The sequence below is a fragment of the Macaca thibetana genome, chromosome 6 (assembly GCF_024542745.1).
Source record: "Macaca thibetana thibetana isolate TM-01 chromosome 6, ASM2454274v1, whole genome shotgun sequence".
Lineage (NCBI taxonomy): Eukaryota > Metazoa > Chordata > Mammalia > Primates > Cercopithecidae > Macaca > Macaca thibetana.
Window position 1 is genome coordinate 40,192,337 of NC_065583.1, and position 19,061 is coordinate 40,211,397.

General features: G+C 42.4%; 2 protein-coding genes across 3 annotated transcripts in view; one reads left to right on the plus strand and one right to left on the minus strand.

Annotated features, from left to right (window-relative positions):
- Window positions 1-19,061, minus strand: part of RELL2 (RELT like 2) — a 347,299-nt gene that overhangs the window by 98,657 nt on the left and 229,581 nt on the right. The window lies entirely within an intron of this gene.
- Window positions 1-19,061, plus strand: part of DIAPH1 (diaphanous related formin 1) — a 105,883-nt gene that overhangs the window by 75,682 nt on the left and 11,140 nt on the right. For both annotated transcript variants that reach the window (XM_050794955.1, XM_050794954.1), the window contains 7 exons: window positions 10,912-11,010; window positions 15,547-15,641; window positions 15,970-16,071; window positions 16,298-16,537; window positions 16,655-16,784; window positions 17,545-17,669; window positions 18,775-18,939. In XM_050794955.1, the coding sequence (XP_050650912.1) occupies window positions 10,912-11,010; window positions 15,547-15,641; window positions 15,970-16,071; window positions 16,298-16,537; window positions 16,655-16,784; window positions 17,545-17,669; window positions 18,775-18,939 (956 nt within the window). The remainder of the gene's footprint in view (window positions 1-10,911; window positions 11,011-15,546; window positions 15,642-15,969; window positions 16,072-16,297; window positions 16,538-16,654; window positions 16,785-17,544; window positions 17,670-18,774; window positions 18,940-19,061) is intronic.

Consider the following 19,061-nt stretch of genomic DNA (forward strand, 5'->3'; position numbering starts at 1 on the left):
AGTTTCCATGGGTTTGTTGTCTAAGTTAACCAAATTTTCTGTTCAGGGTCACACCAGGTTAAAATCAAGGTTCCAGGTGGGCTGCATTGCTTTCTGGAGCTCGTGTCCTTTTCCAAACTCCTGTGGTATTTGGCTGAATTTAGTTCCTTGTAATTGTAGGATGTAGGTCTCTGCTTTCTTGCTAGCCATCAGCTAGGGCTATTCTCAGCTCCTAGAGGCCACCCACCATTTCCTGCTTCATAGCCTTCTCCTCAACATGGCAGTTGGCTTCTTCAAGGACTACAGGAGGAGTACCTTTGCAACTTTGAATCTCTGACTTTTCTTGTCTCTGACCTCTGAAACCTCATTTAAAAGGGCTTACTACATTAGGTCAGGCCCATCCACACTTAGGAGGAAGGGTTATATAGGGCATGCACACTAGGGGGAAAGAAACCTGGACAGTTTATGATTCTGACTACTGCATGGTTTATGCGTTGTTTTTGTTTTGTTTTGTTTTTTGAGACAGAGTCTTGCTCTGCTGCCCAGGCTGGATCCCAGCAGGATCTTGGCTCACTGCAAGCTCCACCTCCCGGGTTCATGCTTTTCTCCTGCTTCAGCCTCCCGAGTAGCTGGGACTACAGGTGCCCGCCACCACGCCTGGCTAATTTTTTGTATTTTTAGTAGAGACAGGGTTTCACTGTGTTAGACAGGATGATCTCGATCTCCTGACCTTGTGATCTGCCTGCCTCGGCTTCCCAAAGTGTTGGGATTACAGGCGTGAGCCACCGCACCTGGCCAGTTTATACTTTTTTGTGTGTCTTACCTGAGAAATTATTACCACCTCAAAGCTGTGAAGATTTTCCCCTGTTCTCTTCTAGATGTTTGGTAGTTTTAGGTTTTCCGTTTAGCTTTGTGGTCCGTTGTATAGATGCATGCTTGTCTGTATGCATGTATACATTTATTGATTGTATTGACATATAATTCACATATGATAAAATTCATCTTTAAAGTATACAATCCCGTTTTTTGTGTGTGTACAGATGCTCCTTGACTTACAATAGAATTATGTCCTGAAACCCATTGTGAGTCGAAAATATTGTTAAGTTGGAAAGCATTTAATACACCTAACTTACCAAACATCTTTCTTAGCCTAGCCTACCTTAAACGTGCTCAGGATACTTATATTAGCTTACATTTGGACAAAATAATCTAACAAAGCCAGTTTTATAATGTTGATAATGAATTTTGAATCAAAATTTGAAGTTCAATTTCTACTGAATGCATATGGCTTTTGTACCATCATAAGACAAAAAAAAATTGTTAGGTTGAACCATCTTAAGTCAGGGATAGTCTGTATTCAGAAAGTTGTCCAGCCATTGCCACTATAATTCCACAGCATTCTTTATCACACTTACAAGAAACCCTAAATCCACTAGCAGCCACTCCCTACTTCCCATTCCATCCAACTTGGCAACTGCTAATTTACTTACTATCATATGGATTTGCCTGTCATGGACATTTTGTGTCAATATAATTAATAGAGTATGTGCCCTTTGTATCTGGCTTTTTTCACTAATCATGATGCTTGCAAGGTTCATGTTGCAGCATGTATTAGCACTTCATTCCTTTTTATGACACCACCTTTTATTTTTCCATTCATCAGTTGATGGACATTAGGATTGTTTCCACTTTTTGGCTATTATAAATAATGCTGCTATGTACATTTTCTTTTTTCTTTTAACTAAACTGAGATGAAGTACCAACATCATGACCTTTTACCCTTAAATTCTTCAGCATGTGTCTTCTAAATACAATATAACCACAGTGTAATTTAGAAAATTTATCATTGATAGGATACTGTTATCTAATACACAATCCATATTCAGGTTTCACCAATTGAATTAGTTTGTAAACATGTAAGACAACAGCTTTATCGAGGTAAAATTCACACAACATAAAATTAACCATTTTAAAGCAAACATTAGGTGGCATTTAGTATACTCACAATGTACAACCATCATATCTATCCAGTTCCAAAACATTTTCATCACTTCCAAAAGAAATCCTTTACAGTTTAAGCAGTTGCTCCTCATTCTTCCATCCCTTTAGTTCCTAACAATCACCAGTCTATGTGTATCTCTATAGATTTACCTCTTCTGAATATTTCATATAAGTGAAATAACGTATGTGACTTTTGTGTCTGACTTCTTTCACTTTAGCATGATGTCTTTGAGATTTCTTCATATTGTATCATGTTATCAGTACTTCATTACTTTTTGTGGCAGAATAATATTCCATTGCATATGCCACAGTTTATTTATGCATTAATTGACAGACAGACAATTTCTTTTTTTTTTTTTTTTTTTTTTCCAAGACAGAGTCCCACTCTGTTGCCCAGTCTGGAGTGTAGTGGTACAGTCTTGGCTCACTGCAACCTCTGCCTCCTGGGTTCAAGTGATTCTCTTGCCTCAGTCTCCTGAGCAGCTGGGATTACAGGCATGAGCCACCATGCCCGGCTAATTTTTTGTATTTTTAGTAGGAATGGCGTTTCACTATGTTGGCCAGGCTGGTCTCGAACTCCTGATCTCGAGATCTGCTTTCCTCGGCCTCCCAGAGTGCTGGGATTACAGGCGTGAGTCACTGTGCCTGGTGGACAGTTAGACTATTTCTACCTTTGTCTATTTTGAATAGAGCTGCGATGAATGTGCATGTGCTTGTATCCATTTGAGTAGCTGTTTTTGGTTTTGGGGAGTATATGCCTTAGGAGTGGATTTGCTAGGTCATATGGTAATTCCGTTTAATAGGATGAAAGGATGTGTTGAATCTGTAGATCGATGTGGGGAAAATATACATCTTTCAATGTTGAATTTTATATTCTATGAACATCATGTGTCTTTCCATTTGTATATGTCTTTGATTTCTCTCATCAGTGTTTTGTGGTTTTTAGCATACAGTTTGGTCACGTAACTTTTGTTCACATAACTGAAGTGTAAATGAAGTGTTTCTCTTATATTTATTTATTTGCTTCTGTCTTATGGTACTTTATTTCTCTTTCTAGTTGTTCATTTCTTTTCTTTCTTTCTTTTTTTTTTTTGAGACAGGATCTTGCTCTGTTGCACAGGCTGGAGTGCAGCAGCACCACGATCTTGGCTCACTAGAACCTCCACCTCCTGGGTTCAAGCAGTTCTCCTGTCTCAGCCTCCCGAGTACCTGGGATTACAGGCACACACCACCACCAGCTGATTTTTGTGTTTTTAGTAGAGACAGGGTTTCACCATGTTGGCCAGGCTGGTCTCAAACTCCTGACTTCAAGTGATCCACCTGCCTTGGCCTCCCAAAGTGCTGGGATTACAGGCATGAGCCACCGTGCACAGCCCTTAAATATATGTAAAAAAGCTGGGCGCGGTGGCTCATGCCTGTAATCCCAGCACTTTGGGAGGCCGAGGCAGGCAGATCACGAAGTCAGGAGATCGAGACCATCCTGGCTAACACGGTGAAACCCTGTCTCTACTAAAAATAGAAAAAATTAGCCAGGTGTGGTGGCGGGCACGTGTAGTCCCAGCTACTCCGGAGGCTGAGGCAGGAGAATGGCGTGAATCCGGGAGGCGGAGCTTGCAGTGAGCTGAGATCCTGCCACTGTACTCCAGCCTGGGTGACAGAGTGAGATATCGTCTGAAAAAAAAAAAATATATATATATATATATATAGAGAGAGAGAGAGAGAGAAGTGAAAGCAAACATCTTTATCTGGTTTCTGGAGTCTCAGCATTCAGTCTTTCACAATTAAGCATAAAGTTATTTGTAAATTTTTCATAAATGTGCTTTCTCAGGTTGAAGAAGTTCCCATTAATTCCAAGTTTACCTAGACTTTCATGAATAGGATTTTAAATTTTGTCAAATGCTGATACAGTGTTTTAAACATCTCTGAAATCATGATGTTTCTCACAGTGGATGTCATAGTTTCATTGGCAGGACTCTTTCATTTTTAATGGTGCATAAAATAGTGTGTATTTTATAATTGCTACCATCATGTATTTGATGAAATAGCCCAAGCTGGAGTGCAGTGGTGTGATCTCAGCTCATTGCAACTTCCCCCTCCCAGGCTCAAGCGATTCTCGTGCCTCAGCCTCCAGAGTAGCTAGGACCAAAGGCAAGTGCCACCACCCCAGGCTAATTTTTTGTATTTTAGTAGAGATGGTGTTTCGCCATGTTGCCCATGGTGGTCTCAAACTCCTGAGCTCAGGTGATCTGTGCACCTCGGCCTCCCAAAGTGCTAGGATTACAGGCGTGAGCCACCACACCCGGCCTGAAATGGCATCTTTTGATAGGTGATAAGGCTAGTGTCATGTCTGTTTAAAAATTTCCCTGAGACCAGGTGCAGTGGCTCATGCCTGTAATCCCAGCACTTTGGGAGGCCAAGGCAAGTGGATTACCTGAGGTCAGGAGTTCGAGACCAGCCTGGCCAACATGGCGAAACCCCATCACTACTAAAAATACAAAAATTAGGCTGGATGTGGTGGCTCACACCTGTAATCCCAGCACTTTGGGAGGTCAAGGCGGTCGGATCACGAGGTCAGGAGTTCGAGACCAGCCTGGCCAATATGATGAAACCCCATCTCTACTAAAAATACAAAAATTATTGGGGCGTGGTGGCAGGCACCTGTAGTTCCAGCTACTTGGAAGGCTGAGACAAAAGAATCACTTGAACCTGGGAGGTGGAGGTTGCAGTGAGCCAAGATCACACCACTGCACTCCAGCCTGGGCAACAGAGCAAGACTCCATCTCAAAAAAAAAAAAAAAAAAAAAAGCCGGGCACAGTGGTGTGTGCCTGTAATCCCAGCTACTCGAGAAGGAGGCTGAAGCAGGAGGATTGCTTGAACCCGGGAGGCGGAGGTTGCAGTGGGCTGAGATCATGCCACTGCACTGTAGCCTGGGCTACAGAGCAAGACTCCATTTCAAAAAAAAAAAAGAAAAAAAACAACCTTATGCTTTATGGGATATACAAAAAGCAGTAGAGGATAATTTATACCTGTAAATGCCCATAGTAAGGAAGAAGAATGATCTCACTCAAATCAGTAACCTAACCTTCAACCTTAAGACACTAGAAAGAGAAGAGCAAACTAAATCTAAAGCAAGCAGAAGGAAAGAAATAATAAAGATTAGGGAGGAAATTAACAACATAGAAAATAGAAGAAAAATAGAGAAAACCAATGAAACCAGAAGCTTATTATTTAAAAAGATACCAAAATTCATAAAACTTTAGCCAGATTGACCAAGAAAAACAGAGACTTGAATCAGAATGAAAGAGTAGACATTACTACCAACCTTCCAGAAATAAAAAGGATTATAAAGAATACTGTGATTTATCAACAAATTAGATAACCCAGATGAAATGGCAAATTCCCAGAAATACACAAACTACCAAAACTGATGCAAGAAAAAATAAACAATCCGAATAGATCTGTAACGTGAGGAGATTGAATCATTAGTCAAAAACTACCCAAAAAGAAAAGGCCCAGATATCTTCACTTAACATTTAACGAAGAATTAATACAATTAACACTAATTCTTTGCAAACTCTTCCAAGAAATAGAATATTTCACAACAGTTTTTTTTTTGTTTTTTGGTTTTTTTTTTGGAGGGGGACACAGGGTCTTGCTCTGTTGCCCAGGCTGGAATGCAGTGGGGCAATCTCCACTCACTGCAACCTCCACCTCCTGGGTTTAAATGATTCTCATGCCTCAGCTTCCCAAGTAGCTGGGATTACAGGTGTGCGCCACCATGCCCAGCTAATTTTTTTATATTTTTAGTAGAGACAGAGTTTCACCATGTTGGTCAGGCTAGTCTCAAACTCCTGGCCTCAAGTGATCTGCCTGCCTCAGCCTCCCTAAGTGCTGGGATTACAGGCGTGAGCCACCACGCCTGGCCCACATCTCATTTTATGAGGCTAGTGTTACCCTGATGGCAAAATCAGACAATGACATCATAAGAAAAAACTATAGGGCAATATTTTTTATGAATATGGTAGCAAAAATCTTTAATGAAAAACTATTGACTGGGTGTGGTGGTTCACCTGTAATCCCAGCACTTGGGGAGGCTGAGGTTGGTGGATTGCTTGAGCCTAGGAGTTCTAGATCAGCCTGGGCAACGTGGCAAAACTGTCTCTACAAGAAATATAAATGTTAGCCAGGGAGGCTGGGCACAGTGGCTCATGCCTGTAATCCCAGCACTTTGGGAGGCTGAGGCAGGTAGATCACCTGAAGTCAGGAGTTCTAGACCAGCCTGGCCAACATGGTGAAACCCCGTCTCTACTAAAAATACAAAAATGAGCCGGGCATGGTGGTGGGTGCCTGTAATCCGAGTTACTTGGGACGCTGAGGCAGGGAAATCACCTGAACCTGGGAGGCAGAGGTTGCGGTGAGCCGAGATTGTGCCACTGCACTCCAGCTGGGGCTACAGAGTGAGACTCTGCCTTTAAAAAAAAAAAAAAAGGCCGGGCGCGGTGGCTCATGCCTGTAATCCCAGCACTTTGGGAGGCCGAGACGGGCGGATCACGAGGTCAGGAGATCGAGACCATCTTGGCTAACACGGTGAAACCCCGTCTCTACTAAAAAATACAAAAAACTAGCTGGGCGAGGTGGCGGGCGCCTATAGTCCCAGCTACTCGGGAGGCTGAGGCAGGAGAATGGCCTGAACCCGGGAGGCGGAGCTTGCAGTGAGCTGAGATCCGGCCACCGCACTCCAGCCTGGGTGACAGAGCGAGACTCCGTCTCAAAAAAAAAAAAAAAAAAAGTGCCGGGCACAGTGACTCACGCCTGTAATCCCAGCACTTTGGGAGGCTGAGGTGGGGGCATCACGAGGTCAGGAGATCAAGGCCATCCTGGCTAACACGGTGAAACCCCATCTCTACTAAAAATACAAAAAATTAGCTGGGCATGGTGGCAGGTGCCTGTAATCCCAGCTATTTGGGAGACTGAGGGAGGGAAATCACCTGAACCCGGGAGGCGGCGGTTGCGGTGAGCCGAGATGGTGCCACTGCACTCCAACCGGGGCTACAGAGTGAGACTCTGCCTTAAAAAAACCAAAAAAAGGTGCCGAGCGCAGTGGCTCACGCCTGTAATCCCAGCACTTTGGGGGGCTGAGGTGGGCAGATCACGAGGTCAGGAGATCGAGACCATCCTGGCTAACATGGTGAAACCCCATCTCTACTAAAGATATAAAAAATTAGCCGGGCGTGGTGGCAGGTGCCTATAATCCCAGCTACTTGGGAGGCTGAGGCAGGAGAATGGCATGAACCCGGGAGGTGGAGTTTGCAGGGAGCCGAGGTAGCACCACTGTACTCCAGCCTGGGTGACAAAGCGAGACTGTGTCTCAAAAAAAAAAAAAAGTTAGCCAGGTGTGGTGGCTCATGCCTGTAGCCTCAACTACCTGGGAAGCTGAGATGGGAGGATTGCTTGAGCTCAGGAGGTTAAGGATGCAATGAACCACGACTGAGCCACTGCACTCCAGCCTGGGTGACCAAGTGAGACCCTTTCTCAAAAAAAACCCCTCAAAAACAAAGATTCTATTTTGATTTATTTACAGTGTTTGAGTATATTGCTTTGTATAGTTTTCTTAGATGTTGTAGGTATTACAATATATGTATATAACCTATCCCAGTCTAATATATAACCTATCCCAGTGTTTTACCAAGTTCAGTGAAGTGTAGAAACTTTTTTTTCCATTTAAGTCTCTTTGCCCTCCTCACTTTTTAAATATAACTGTCTTAAGTATTTCCTCTACATGAAGCTACTCCATTTTGATGGAACTGGAAGTGTATATGCTTGTCTTTTATCTGTCAACCTTACTGAATGATTAATTCTTGTAGTTCTTCCTTGGGTTGTCTTGAATTGCTATATATAGTCATATCTTTCACAAAAATGACATTTTCATCCCTTCCTTTCTTCTATCTATACTTTTTATTTTTCTCACTACAAGTAGAAAAAAAATGAGTATGGTTTTCTGTTTCTCAGCATCAATAATAAATGTATGTATATTTTTTCACTTTTCCTATATAAAATGAGATACTGTTTTCCCCTTCCTTGCTTCTAAGTTTTTGTGATATAATCTGGATATGTTATGTCTCTATTTTTATCTGACCATAATTTTCATTTTATATATATATATATATACACACATTTTTTTTTTTTTTTTTTTTTTTTTGGAGACTAGGGACTCTGTTATTCAGGCTGGAGTGCAGTGGCACAGTCATGGCTCACTGCAGCCTCAACCTCCTGGGCTCAAGTGATCCTCCTACTTCAGCCTCTTAAGTAGCTGGCAATACAGGGGTGTGCCACCACGCCCAGCTAAATTTTTTTTTTTTTAAGGAGATAGGGTCTCACTATGTTGCCCAGGCTAGTCTCAAACACCTGGACTCAAGTGACCCTCCCACTTCGGCCTCCTAAAGTGCTCAGATTATAGGCATGAGTCACCATGCCAGGCCTTTTTTTTTTTTAATGTGATCTGTCTTTACTTACTTATCTCACTTCATCTCCTGCTCTTCCCCTCTTTCCATCTACTTTTAGCCTTAGTGACATTTTTGCTCCTCCTTCAACAAGACATCCAACATGCTCTATCTCAGGCCTTTGCATTGTTATTGCCTCTGCCTGGAATGCTTTTGCCCCTTTCCCCTGGATATTTATGTGCCTTGCTCCCTCACTTTCTAAGAGGTCTTTACTTAGATGTCACTTACAGTGAGATCTTCCCTGACCATCCCTCTAAAATTGTAACCTGCCCCCCGCCACCATCAAATCCCCCATCCTTTTCCCTGTTTTTCTTTTCATAGCAGCTATGATAATATAGCATATTATTTTATCTATTAATTGATCTAGTTTATTTCTTTTTGTTAGAACATAAGTTCCATGAAGGCAGGAATCTTTATTTTGTTCACTTCTTTTATTTCCATCGCCTAGAATGGAGCCTGGCACATGTAGGTACTCAATAGATATTTATTGAAATAATTAATCTTTGTGGATTTAGTATTTTTCTTCCTCAAACTGGGACTACTGAGCTCCAAAACAGTGAATTTTTTTGAGACAGTGTCTCACTCTGTCACCCAGGCTGGAGTGCAGTGGTACCATTACAGCTCACTGCAGCATCAACCTCCTGGGCTCAGGTGATTTTCCCACATCAGTCTTCTGAGTAGCAGGGACTACAGGTGCACGCCACCATGTCTGGCTAAGTTTTGAATTTTTTTTGTGGAGACAGGGTTTTGCCATGTTGGTCACGTTGGTCTCAAACTCCTGAGCTCAAGTGATCTGCCCACCTCAGCTTCCCAAAGTGCCAGGATTACAGGTGTGAGCCACTGCGCCCAGCCAGGAGTGAATGTGTTTTATAGCTCTTTGCACCTTTTGTATGTAACTTTTTTGTTTTAATTCTTGTTTATTTGCACCAGGTAATACTTCCCATATGGTTTAAAATTCAAATGGTATAAAAAGGTTATGTTCAAAAGTATTATCCCACTGTTGTGTTCAAACACCCCATTCCTCTGCTCAGAGGCAGCTAGCTTTGTCAGGTTCTTGACTCTCAGGGATATTCCCATATGACTTTCTGAAAATTTGATACCAAGTTACGCTATAGGATGAAGTATTTTACAATTATATCTATCCAGAGTTGTTACCTTTTTTTCTATGTATTGCTCAACCCTCCTTGGATAGCCAGCATCAACCATTTTTTAGAGAATGTTACTATCATGAGAGCCATTAAGGGAGTGATAAAATGAAATACTGTTTTGCCCATGCCCTTGAATGAAGTTCACAATCTAGGTGGGATGAGAAATATCCACACTTATTATATAACAGAGACTTTAAAAAGATCAAGATAATACGTATGAAATGTCACAAAACATTGAGTAATTAATTGTTCAATGAGATACAGATGAGAAATACCATGAAAATTAGTTTATCAAAGCAGAGAGCAAGCATCATTTATCAAACATTTCACGAGAAGGGAGGAATATGATGGCTTTGGATAGTCTGAAAAGAATGTAGAGGGAAGAAGTGTATTTTACCTCAATCATAGGCAGTTGAGAAAACAATTTTTTTAGGGAAAGTCATGTTCAAGATGGAGCTTAAGGTGGGGCAACAGTGGCTCATGCCTGTAATCCCAGCAATTGGGGAGGCTGAGGCAGGCAGATTGCTTGATCCCAGGAGTTCGAGGCCAGCCTGGGCAACATGGTGAAACCCCATCTCCAAAAAAAAAAAAAACACAAAAATCAGCTGGGCGTGGTGGCCTGCACCTGTAGTTCCAGCTCCTTTGCAGACTGAAGTGGGAGAATTATCTGAGCCCAGGAGGTCAAGGCTGCAAGTGAGCCATGATTGTGCCACTGTACTCCAACCTGGGTGACACAGTGAGACACTGTCTCAAAAAAAAAAAGATGGAGCTTGAAAGATAAGTTGTATTTTTAAATAGGCACAAAAGGAAGGATAACATGGTGGAAGGGAACTACTGAACGAATGCTAACCAACTGTTCTTGTGAATCAAGTTTTAATGGAACACAGCCATGCCCATTCATTTATGTATCGTCTGTACCTACTTTCATGCTACAGTGGCAGAGTTGAAAAATTGAGACAGACCATATGGCCTGCAAAGCCTAAAATACTGTCTGGTCCTTTACAGGAAGCTTGCTGATCCCTGCAAGTACTTAGGATGTAGGTAGGAAAGCGTTACTGATACATATTGAAGAAATGAAAATGAGATATTTATTAGAGTTGGGGGAGGTTCAGTAATAGGAGGGTGGTTGGTTGAAGAGGAGGTTAGTTTTGAAGGAATACAATAGAGAGACCATTATAATAGAGAGGAAGTGAGGGGCCATTTCACACTGGACAGTAGTTGTTTAGTAAAGCACAGAGGTGGCTTACCCTTAATCATGCTTTTCTGATCTTTTCCCTGCTAGCCAAGAAGGATCAAGAAGGTGGAGAAGAAAAGAAATCTGTGCAAAAGAAAAAAGTAAAAGAGTTAAAGGTGTTGGATTCAAAGACAGCCCAGAATCTCTGTGAGTATCTCTTGATCCCAACTATTCGAAATGTGAAGGAGTTCTTTTAATAACTTTTAATTCTCTAGAATCTATGGTCCCTTGATATGGAAATTTAATTTGTTCAATTCCTGCTATATGGCAAGCATTGCACAGTGAATTTTCAGTATCATGTTTAATTTCTTCAATAGCACTGCAAGATTTTTAAGTATCCAGATTTATGTCAAGGAAACAACTTAAGACTTTCAGGAATTTGCCTAGTCATAAAGCTAGTAAGAAGGAGGTCTGGGATTTGAGCCTTTTTTTTTTTTTTCTGAGACAGAGTCTCACTCTGTTGCCCATGCTGGAGTGCAATAATGCGATCACAGCTCCCTGCCACCTCAGCTTCCTGGGCTCAGTTGATTCTTCCACCCCAGCCTCCCAGGTAGCTAGGACTATAGGTGTGCACCACCATGCCCAGCTAACTTTTTCTAGAGACGGGGTTTTGCCATGTTGCTCAGGCTGGTCTCAAACTCTTGGGCTCAGGTGATCCGCCCAGCCGAGCCTCTGACTTTCTTATTTAAAAGTCCTTACTATGTCCATTGCATTCACAGAAAGTCTACCACAGATGGTCTAGCCACTATACATTTCCTCTTTTCCACTTTTGCTTTTTTATTAAATAAATAGAGAAGGGGTCTCACTATGTTGCCCAGGCTGGTCTCAAGCTCCTGGCCTCAAGTGATCTGCCCACCTCAGCCTCACAATATGTTGGGATTACAGATGTAAGCCACCATGCCCAGCTTTCACTTTCTAATAAGTAAAGGTACTAGCTTGGCTTCAATTAAATTTAAAATTACTTTGTGATTTAAAATAACTAAGGTAAATTTAGTACTTCTCAAAGTAGGATCAGTAACTCCAGAGAAGGTTTCTGTTCTGAAGTTTCCACCTATACTCATAACTGTTTGGTAGTAAAATTTCAAATAAGAAATTCCTCTGCAAAGTTGATATAGGTAGTACTTACTTGATGATCAGGACAAATGTTAAATTTTTGTTCATTTCAATTATTCATCTACCTACTTCATACCGAGAAATGTAGACTTTATTTATTTGACAAATATTTTAAGGTCTGCTATGTTGTAGGCTCTATCAGCCACATACTAGGCGTGTGTTCCAGAGATGAAAGGGTGTGTTCCATAAAACCCACTCACAGTCTTGTGATGCAGTTATTGGCTGTTTTTCCAAATGAAAAAAACAAAGTTTAAATGATGTGCAGTGTCCAAATCACACAGCCAATAAGTACACATACCATAAGTAAAGTCAGTGATACAATAAGACCAGTAAACTGTCACATTATTCTTGACTATATAATCTTAAATTATTGTCAACAGCTGTTACTAGTGTCTGTGGTGAAGTCTTAGGGAGACTAAAGTAGTGTCAGTTCCTCTTCCCAAGAGTATCTCTAGGAACATAAGATATGAGTAATTGTTTTAAAAAATGATACAAGAAGGACAATGGTGTAGTACATTATGACTTCTAGTGGCATGATATTGATATGGGAAACAATTTAAGAAAAGAAAATTGAGAGTAGTATAGGGTAGGATGGTCTGGAAGATGGAATTTAGTGATTCAGCAGTCTCATATGCTAACGATACAAAGCTGAATAAGACAATAGTCCCTATCTGCATGAGTCATGTATTTGGTAAAGACAGAAAGGCAGATGATAACAGCACAGATTGATAAATGCTATGATGGAGGTATGCTAGAATATTTATGAGAGTACTAGGAAGGGAGGGATCTAAATCAAGTGAGGGCAGTGTTGGAGGGGCAAATCCCAGAAGATATTCTAAAGGAGGTTACTACTTAAACTGAGTTGAAAGAACAGTTAAGGAATTAAGGAGGCTGGGCATAGTGGCTCATTCCTGTAATCCCAGCAGGAAGCTGAGGTGGGAAGATTGCTTGAGACCAAGAGTTCAAGACCAGCCTGGGAAACAAAGCAAGACCCCTGTGTCTACAAAACATAAAATATTAGCTGAGCACAGTGGCGTGTTCCAGTAGTCCCAACTACTCAGGAGGCTAAGGCAGAAGGATTGCTTGAGCCCAGGAATTTGAGGTTGCAATGAGCTGTGATTGCACCACTGCACTGCAGCCTGGGCAACAGAGTAAGACCCTGTCTCAAAAAAAAAAAAAAAAAAAGTGAAGGCAGGAAGGTTGGCTCGTTTCAGGAGAGGGATCAGCATGTATGAGAGCATGAGATAACATTATGCAGTTCAGGAACTGCAAGTAGTTGAATACAACTGAGTAAAGTTTAATCAGGAAAGTGAGTGAGATTATCCTGTGTAATTTTTAGGAAGGCTGCTTTGGCAGTGATTTTGAGGCTGGATTGCTAAGGTAAGGGGTAGGACTATAGGCAGAGATGAGTTATGTCATTGTTTTAAACTAGGTGAGATGTGATCAGGGCATGAAACTAAGGTGATGAGAATAAGAGAGGGAGAGGATATTAAGACAGTAGAATTAGGCTAGATGCAGTGGCTCATGGCTGTAACCCAGCACTTTGGGAGGCCGAGGCAGGTGGATCACTTGAGGTCAGGGGTTCGAGACCAGCCTGGTCAACATGGCAAAACCCTGTCTCTGCTAAAAATAGAAAAATTAGCTGGGCATGGTGGAGCGTGCCTGTAATCCCAGCTAGTCATGGGGCTGAAGCAGGAGAATCACTCGAACCCGGGAGGCGGAGGTTGCAGTGAGTCGACACCACACCATTGCACTCCAGTCTGGGCAACAGAGTGAGACTCCATCTCAAGAAATAAAAATAAAATAAAATAAAAAACTAGCCAGATGTGGTGCCATATGCCTATAGTCCCAGCCACTTGGGAAACTGAGGTGGGAAGAGGATTGCTTGAGCCTGGGAGGTCGAGGCTGCTGTGAGCTATGATTGCATTACTATACTCTAGCCTGGGCAACAGAGTGAGATGCTGTCTCCAAAAAAAAAAAAAAAAAAAAAAGGTAAAATTAATGGAATTTAGTAATTGACTTGCGATAAAGGGGAAGGTGATTTGAGGTTTAGGTCACTCTGTGGAAAGTGGTACCATTTACTGAAATAGAAAAATTCAGCAAGAACAGATTATCTTTTTGGGGAGGTGGATGTGAGAGGTAGCAGGATGGTGTCTTACCTAAAGTATATTCTCTCAGTGGCTGCCATCTTTTCATTGGCTTTGTGGTGATGGAATAAATCAGAGTCGTGGAAGTGAGAGAGAATAGGCTATTTTAGATTGCTATAAAGTGAAAGAAAGATAAACTGGTAATTTAGAGAGGAACATTGAGTAAGATAAAAAAACTTGATTATGCATATATGCTGAAGGGAAAGGTCTATGGGGCTGCCTTTTCTGTTGACACATGAGGATGAGCACACGGGAGTATATATACTTAGACGTAAATACGTATATGAACACATGCTGCCTATAAGCTTACAATAGTGTTGGTATAGTTTTCTTCTAGGCGATTCCAAAAGGCTTATCTGAGTCTATTCTAGTCTGGCTCTAACCAAGAGCCCTAGTGCTTTATTTTTAAGTAGGATAAGAGAAAGTTGAGCAAGTCATTTGACCAGTGGCTTCGATTTTTCTCAGTGAAGAGAAGCAGAGTCTTTCTGGAACAAATGGGGAAGTGGTGGGGCAGTGGGGAAAGTGGGAATATGTTGGAGGACCTGCCAAGAAGGGTAGGAGAAAGTGGAATAGGGACACATGAAGAGAATTGCTAACAGCACGGATGCCCCCGTTATCATTGGTGCTACTGCAAATTCATAGACTGCAGTCTGCATCAGCCCAGGTGTCAGAGTAGAAAAATGAAATGGAAGACTGAGAAGGAAGCAAGAGAATGGTAATAGTAGGAGTGGTAATACTAATGGGAGTCATAATAGAGAGCAAATGAACTGATGGTTTAGAGACTCCTAATGAAATAGGAAAGGCAGAGTAGAACTGATATATCAGTGAAAACAACAGTCAGGAGACTGGAAAGAGAGGTACTGATAAGGCTGAAGAGTCAAATGAGAGATTAGAAAGGGAGACTTGAAAAAACAGGATGTGTTTGTTAGGGAATAGGATATGGCAGTTTAAGGTCAAGGCAGCTTTGAGGATCAAGTCCTGAGAGTGGGAAACTAAAGTAGAGTGGGGTGAAAGTCTTTGATGTGTATAGACTTTTTTGAGACGGGTCTCGCTCTGTTGCTCAGGCTGGAGTGCAGTGGTGCAGTCACAGCTCACTGCAACCTTGACCTCCTGGGCTCAGGTGATCCTCCCACCTCAGCCTGCTAAGCAGCTGGGACTACAGGTGCACACCATCATGCCTGGCTAGCTTTTGTATTTTTTGTAGAGATGAGATTTCCCCATGTTGCCTAGGCTGGTCTCAAACTCGGGGGCTCAAGCGATCCGCCCACCTTGGCCTCCCAAAGTGCTAGGATTACAGGCATGAGCCACTGTGCCTGGCCTAAAAGAGCCATGTTAGGAAGATTATCCAGCATAGGTTTGCAGGATGGGTTGGAAGGGAGAACAGACCGAGAAGAACATGTCTTAATATCTCATTTTCTGGCAGCAATCTTTCTGGGTTCCTTCCGCATGCCCTATCAAGAGATTAAGAATGTCATCCTGGAGGTGAATGAAGCTGTTCTGACTGAGTCTATGATCCAGGTAAGGAGCAAGGTGGTTCTGCTGGAGCAGGCTCTTCTGTGTCGCTGGGTACTGGCCTCATCTCTGTGTAGATGAAGAGGATCCTCCTCTAGCATTGCTGACTTATGAGTGCTGGCTTTGAGAAACTCCCTTTTCTCTGCTGGTCGGGTTACTTCTGGTATATTTTGCAAAAGTCCCACCATCTCAGTAGCTGCCTCTCATCTCCCACCGTATGTTTCCTTCTGTGTGGTCCTTGAGCAGAGTGTGGGATTGACAACAGAGTAAAAGTTGTTTAGGCTTAGTTGTCAGGGAATCCCCCTCCAGCTGAGATGTCTCTTCCCTCTTTCAGAACCTCATTAAGCAAATGCCAGAGCCAGAGCAGTTAAAAATGCTTTCTGAACTGAAGGATGAATATGATGACCTGGCCGAGTCAGAGCAGTTTGGCGTGGTGGTGAGTGAGGCCTGTGGCAGTAAGCGGTTCTCCGCCCCCTATATTCCCCTCCCGTCTAGAGAGCAGCCTGGGCATATGCTCCTTGCTGCTTGTCTGTTTTTGAACCTGTCTTAATCTCTTCTCCCTGCTCTGGAGCTCTGATCCTCCCATAGGAGGCTCAAGCCTGTATCTTTTTCTGACTTCACTCTCTTTTCACTGTAATGGAACTGCTTGTGTTCTCTACTAGATGGGCACTGTGCCCCGACTGCGGCCTCGCCTCAATGCCATTCTCTTCAAGCTACAATTCAGCGAGCAAGTGGAGAATATCAAGCCAGAGATTGTGTCTGTCACTGCTGCATGCGAGGAGTTACGTAAGAGTGAGAGCTTTTCCAGTCTCCTAGAGATTACCTTGCTTGTTGGAAATTACATGAATGCTGGCTCCAGAAATGCCGGTGCTTTTGGCTTCAATATCAGCTTCCTCTGTAAGGTGAGCCAGAGTTAGAGCAGGACAACACAAGGAAGGCTGCAGCCTCTATGAGTTCAGTGTTGGCAGGAGGCCATCTTGGACATGTCAGGATTTAACAGTTTCTCCTCTTGCTCTAAGCTTCGAGACACCAAGTCCACAGATCAGAAGATGACGTTGTTGCACTTCTTGGCTGAATTGTGTGAGAATGACTATCCTGATGTCCTCAAGTTTCCAGACGAACTTGCCCATGTGGAGAAAGCCAGCCGAGGTGGGGCAGTTTGGGATGAAGCTAGAGCCCAAAAGTCTCTGCGTGGGGAGGGAAATAAGACACAGTCTAGATTTGAGAGCGTTTTCAGTTCAGACTATTTCAAGTGGAAATGAGATAGGATTTAGGCATGGTGCCTAAGTCACAAGGGCAGAGCGTAAGGTTGAGGAGAGATCTTTATGTGTAGAAATAGGAAGCACTCTTCTCTTCCTAAGGAAACACCAAACACCAAAAAACAGCTAGAAAGGCAGGTGTTTTTAGTCTAGGTTAACAGTTCTTTTCATTAAGAAAACATAGACTCGATTAACAAAAATTAGGCCTCACTGTCCTGGAACTAGACAAAGAAAAAGCAGCATTCATTGGAAATTGGAACAGATTTCTGCCCCCGCCTCTATATTTCTATGTATATCTCTCTCCTCCCAAACCCTGTTCTCTAAAATAAATGAGACCAAGATCTCAGGAGATTTCATAGACTCATGTTAAATTAAATGAAGTCTTTCTTCTGTTCCTAGTACCGCATACCTTGTGAAGGCTGGAGGTTCAATGATCAAATAATTTATAGTCTCACTGGAAAGATGAAAATTTAAGTATGTGACACAACTAAAGTACATAAGGAACTAAAATTATTAAGTGCCAGAATATGTGTATAGACTGAAGCTCTGCTCTGAAAGGTGACACTAAGGGGTGTTGAGGCTGGGATTATTAGTAAGCTCTTGCTGTCTGTTTTTATGGTGTCTTTTCTTTTTTTTTTTTTTTTTTTTAGTTTCTGCTGAAAACTTGCAAAAGAACCTAGATCAGATGAAGAAACAAATTTCTGATGTGGAACGTGATGTTCAGAATTTCCCAGCTGCCACAGATGAAAAAGACAAGTTTGTTGAAAAAATGACTATATCCTCTCTTGAAAGGAGGGAGTTGTTCCCTACGAAGGGAAAGAAAACTTCCTATAGTGGGGGAAAAACAGGATAGATAGGGCAATATGCAATTTTTTTTCTCTTAAAAAACTCTTTTTCTTTAAATACATAGTTTTTTGGATTTGTTAGTATTTTCAGAGAGGCTCTCACTGTGTCACCCAGGCTGGCATGCAGTGGTGCCATCACGGCCCACTGCAGCCTTGACCTCCTGGATTCAAATGATCCTTACCCCCTCAGCCTCCTTGGTAGCTGGGACTACAGGCATGTGCCACCAGGCCCAGCTAAACTTTTTTTTACCTTTTTTTCTTTAGAGACGGGGTCTCACTTTGTTGCCCAGGCTGCATAGTTCCTGAGAGCATTCCATTGTTGTGGAGTGGAAGCAAACCATGCAGATCAATGATAAAAGTCCTCCCGACTCCCCTGCCTGTACCCCATCTCCACTACACACACTCACACAGGCTTCCCTCTCCTTCCCCTCCCCAAAGGTAACCACTGCCACTGGACTTCGTTCTGATTTGCACCTCATACATTTATTTTAAACAAAAACTGCATTGTATTGTGTTTTGCACATAATATGTCTTGGCTATGTTTCCATAATAGTATTTATCGAAAACCCCCTTTTAGGTCAAGAGATTGAGACCATCCTGGTCAACATGGTGAAACTCCATTCCTACTAAAAATACAAAAAAATTAGCTGGGCGTGATGGTGGGCGCCTGTAGTTCCAGCTGCTCGGGAGGCTGAGGCAGGAGAATTGCTTGAACCCGGGAGACAGAGGTTGCAGTGAGCCAAGATTGTGCCACTGCACTCCAACCCGGCAACAGAGCAAGACTCTGTCTCAAAAAAAACAAAAACAGGAAAGAAAAAACAACCCTTTTAAACTGCCACCTTCTTTTTTATAGGTGTACCATAGTTCATTTTATTAGTCCCCTATTTAGGCTACCTACATGGCTTTGGTTTTTGCTGTTATAAACAGTGCTGTATTGAACATGCCTTTGCATGCCAGTACTTATCTTTGAGTAATTCCTTGGGCTAGAGAAGTGGGTCTGCTTCTTGGTCTTGGTCCTTTACTCCTTGGCCGCACAGCTTTGTAAAGGATGCACAGGAACAGTATAACAAGCTGCGGATGATGCATTCTAACATGGAGACCCTCTATAAGGAGCTGGGCGATTACTTCCTCTTTGACCCCAAGAAGTTATCTGTTGAAGAATTTTTCATGGATCTTCACAATTTTCGGAATATGTTTTTGGTGAGCAAGGGATTCTTGCTGACTGAAACTTTTGTGGGCATTTCTCACTTTCCCCGGGTTCCTGTTGGCTGGTAGTAGGTGTACAATGCCCATGTGTTCCTTCCTCCCCTTCCTTGCCCCAG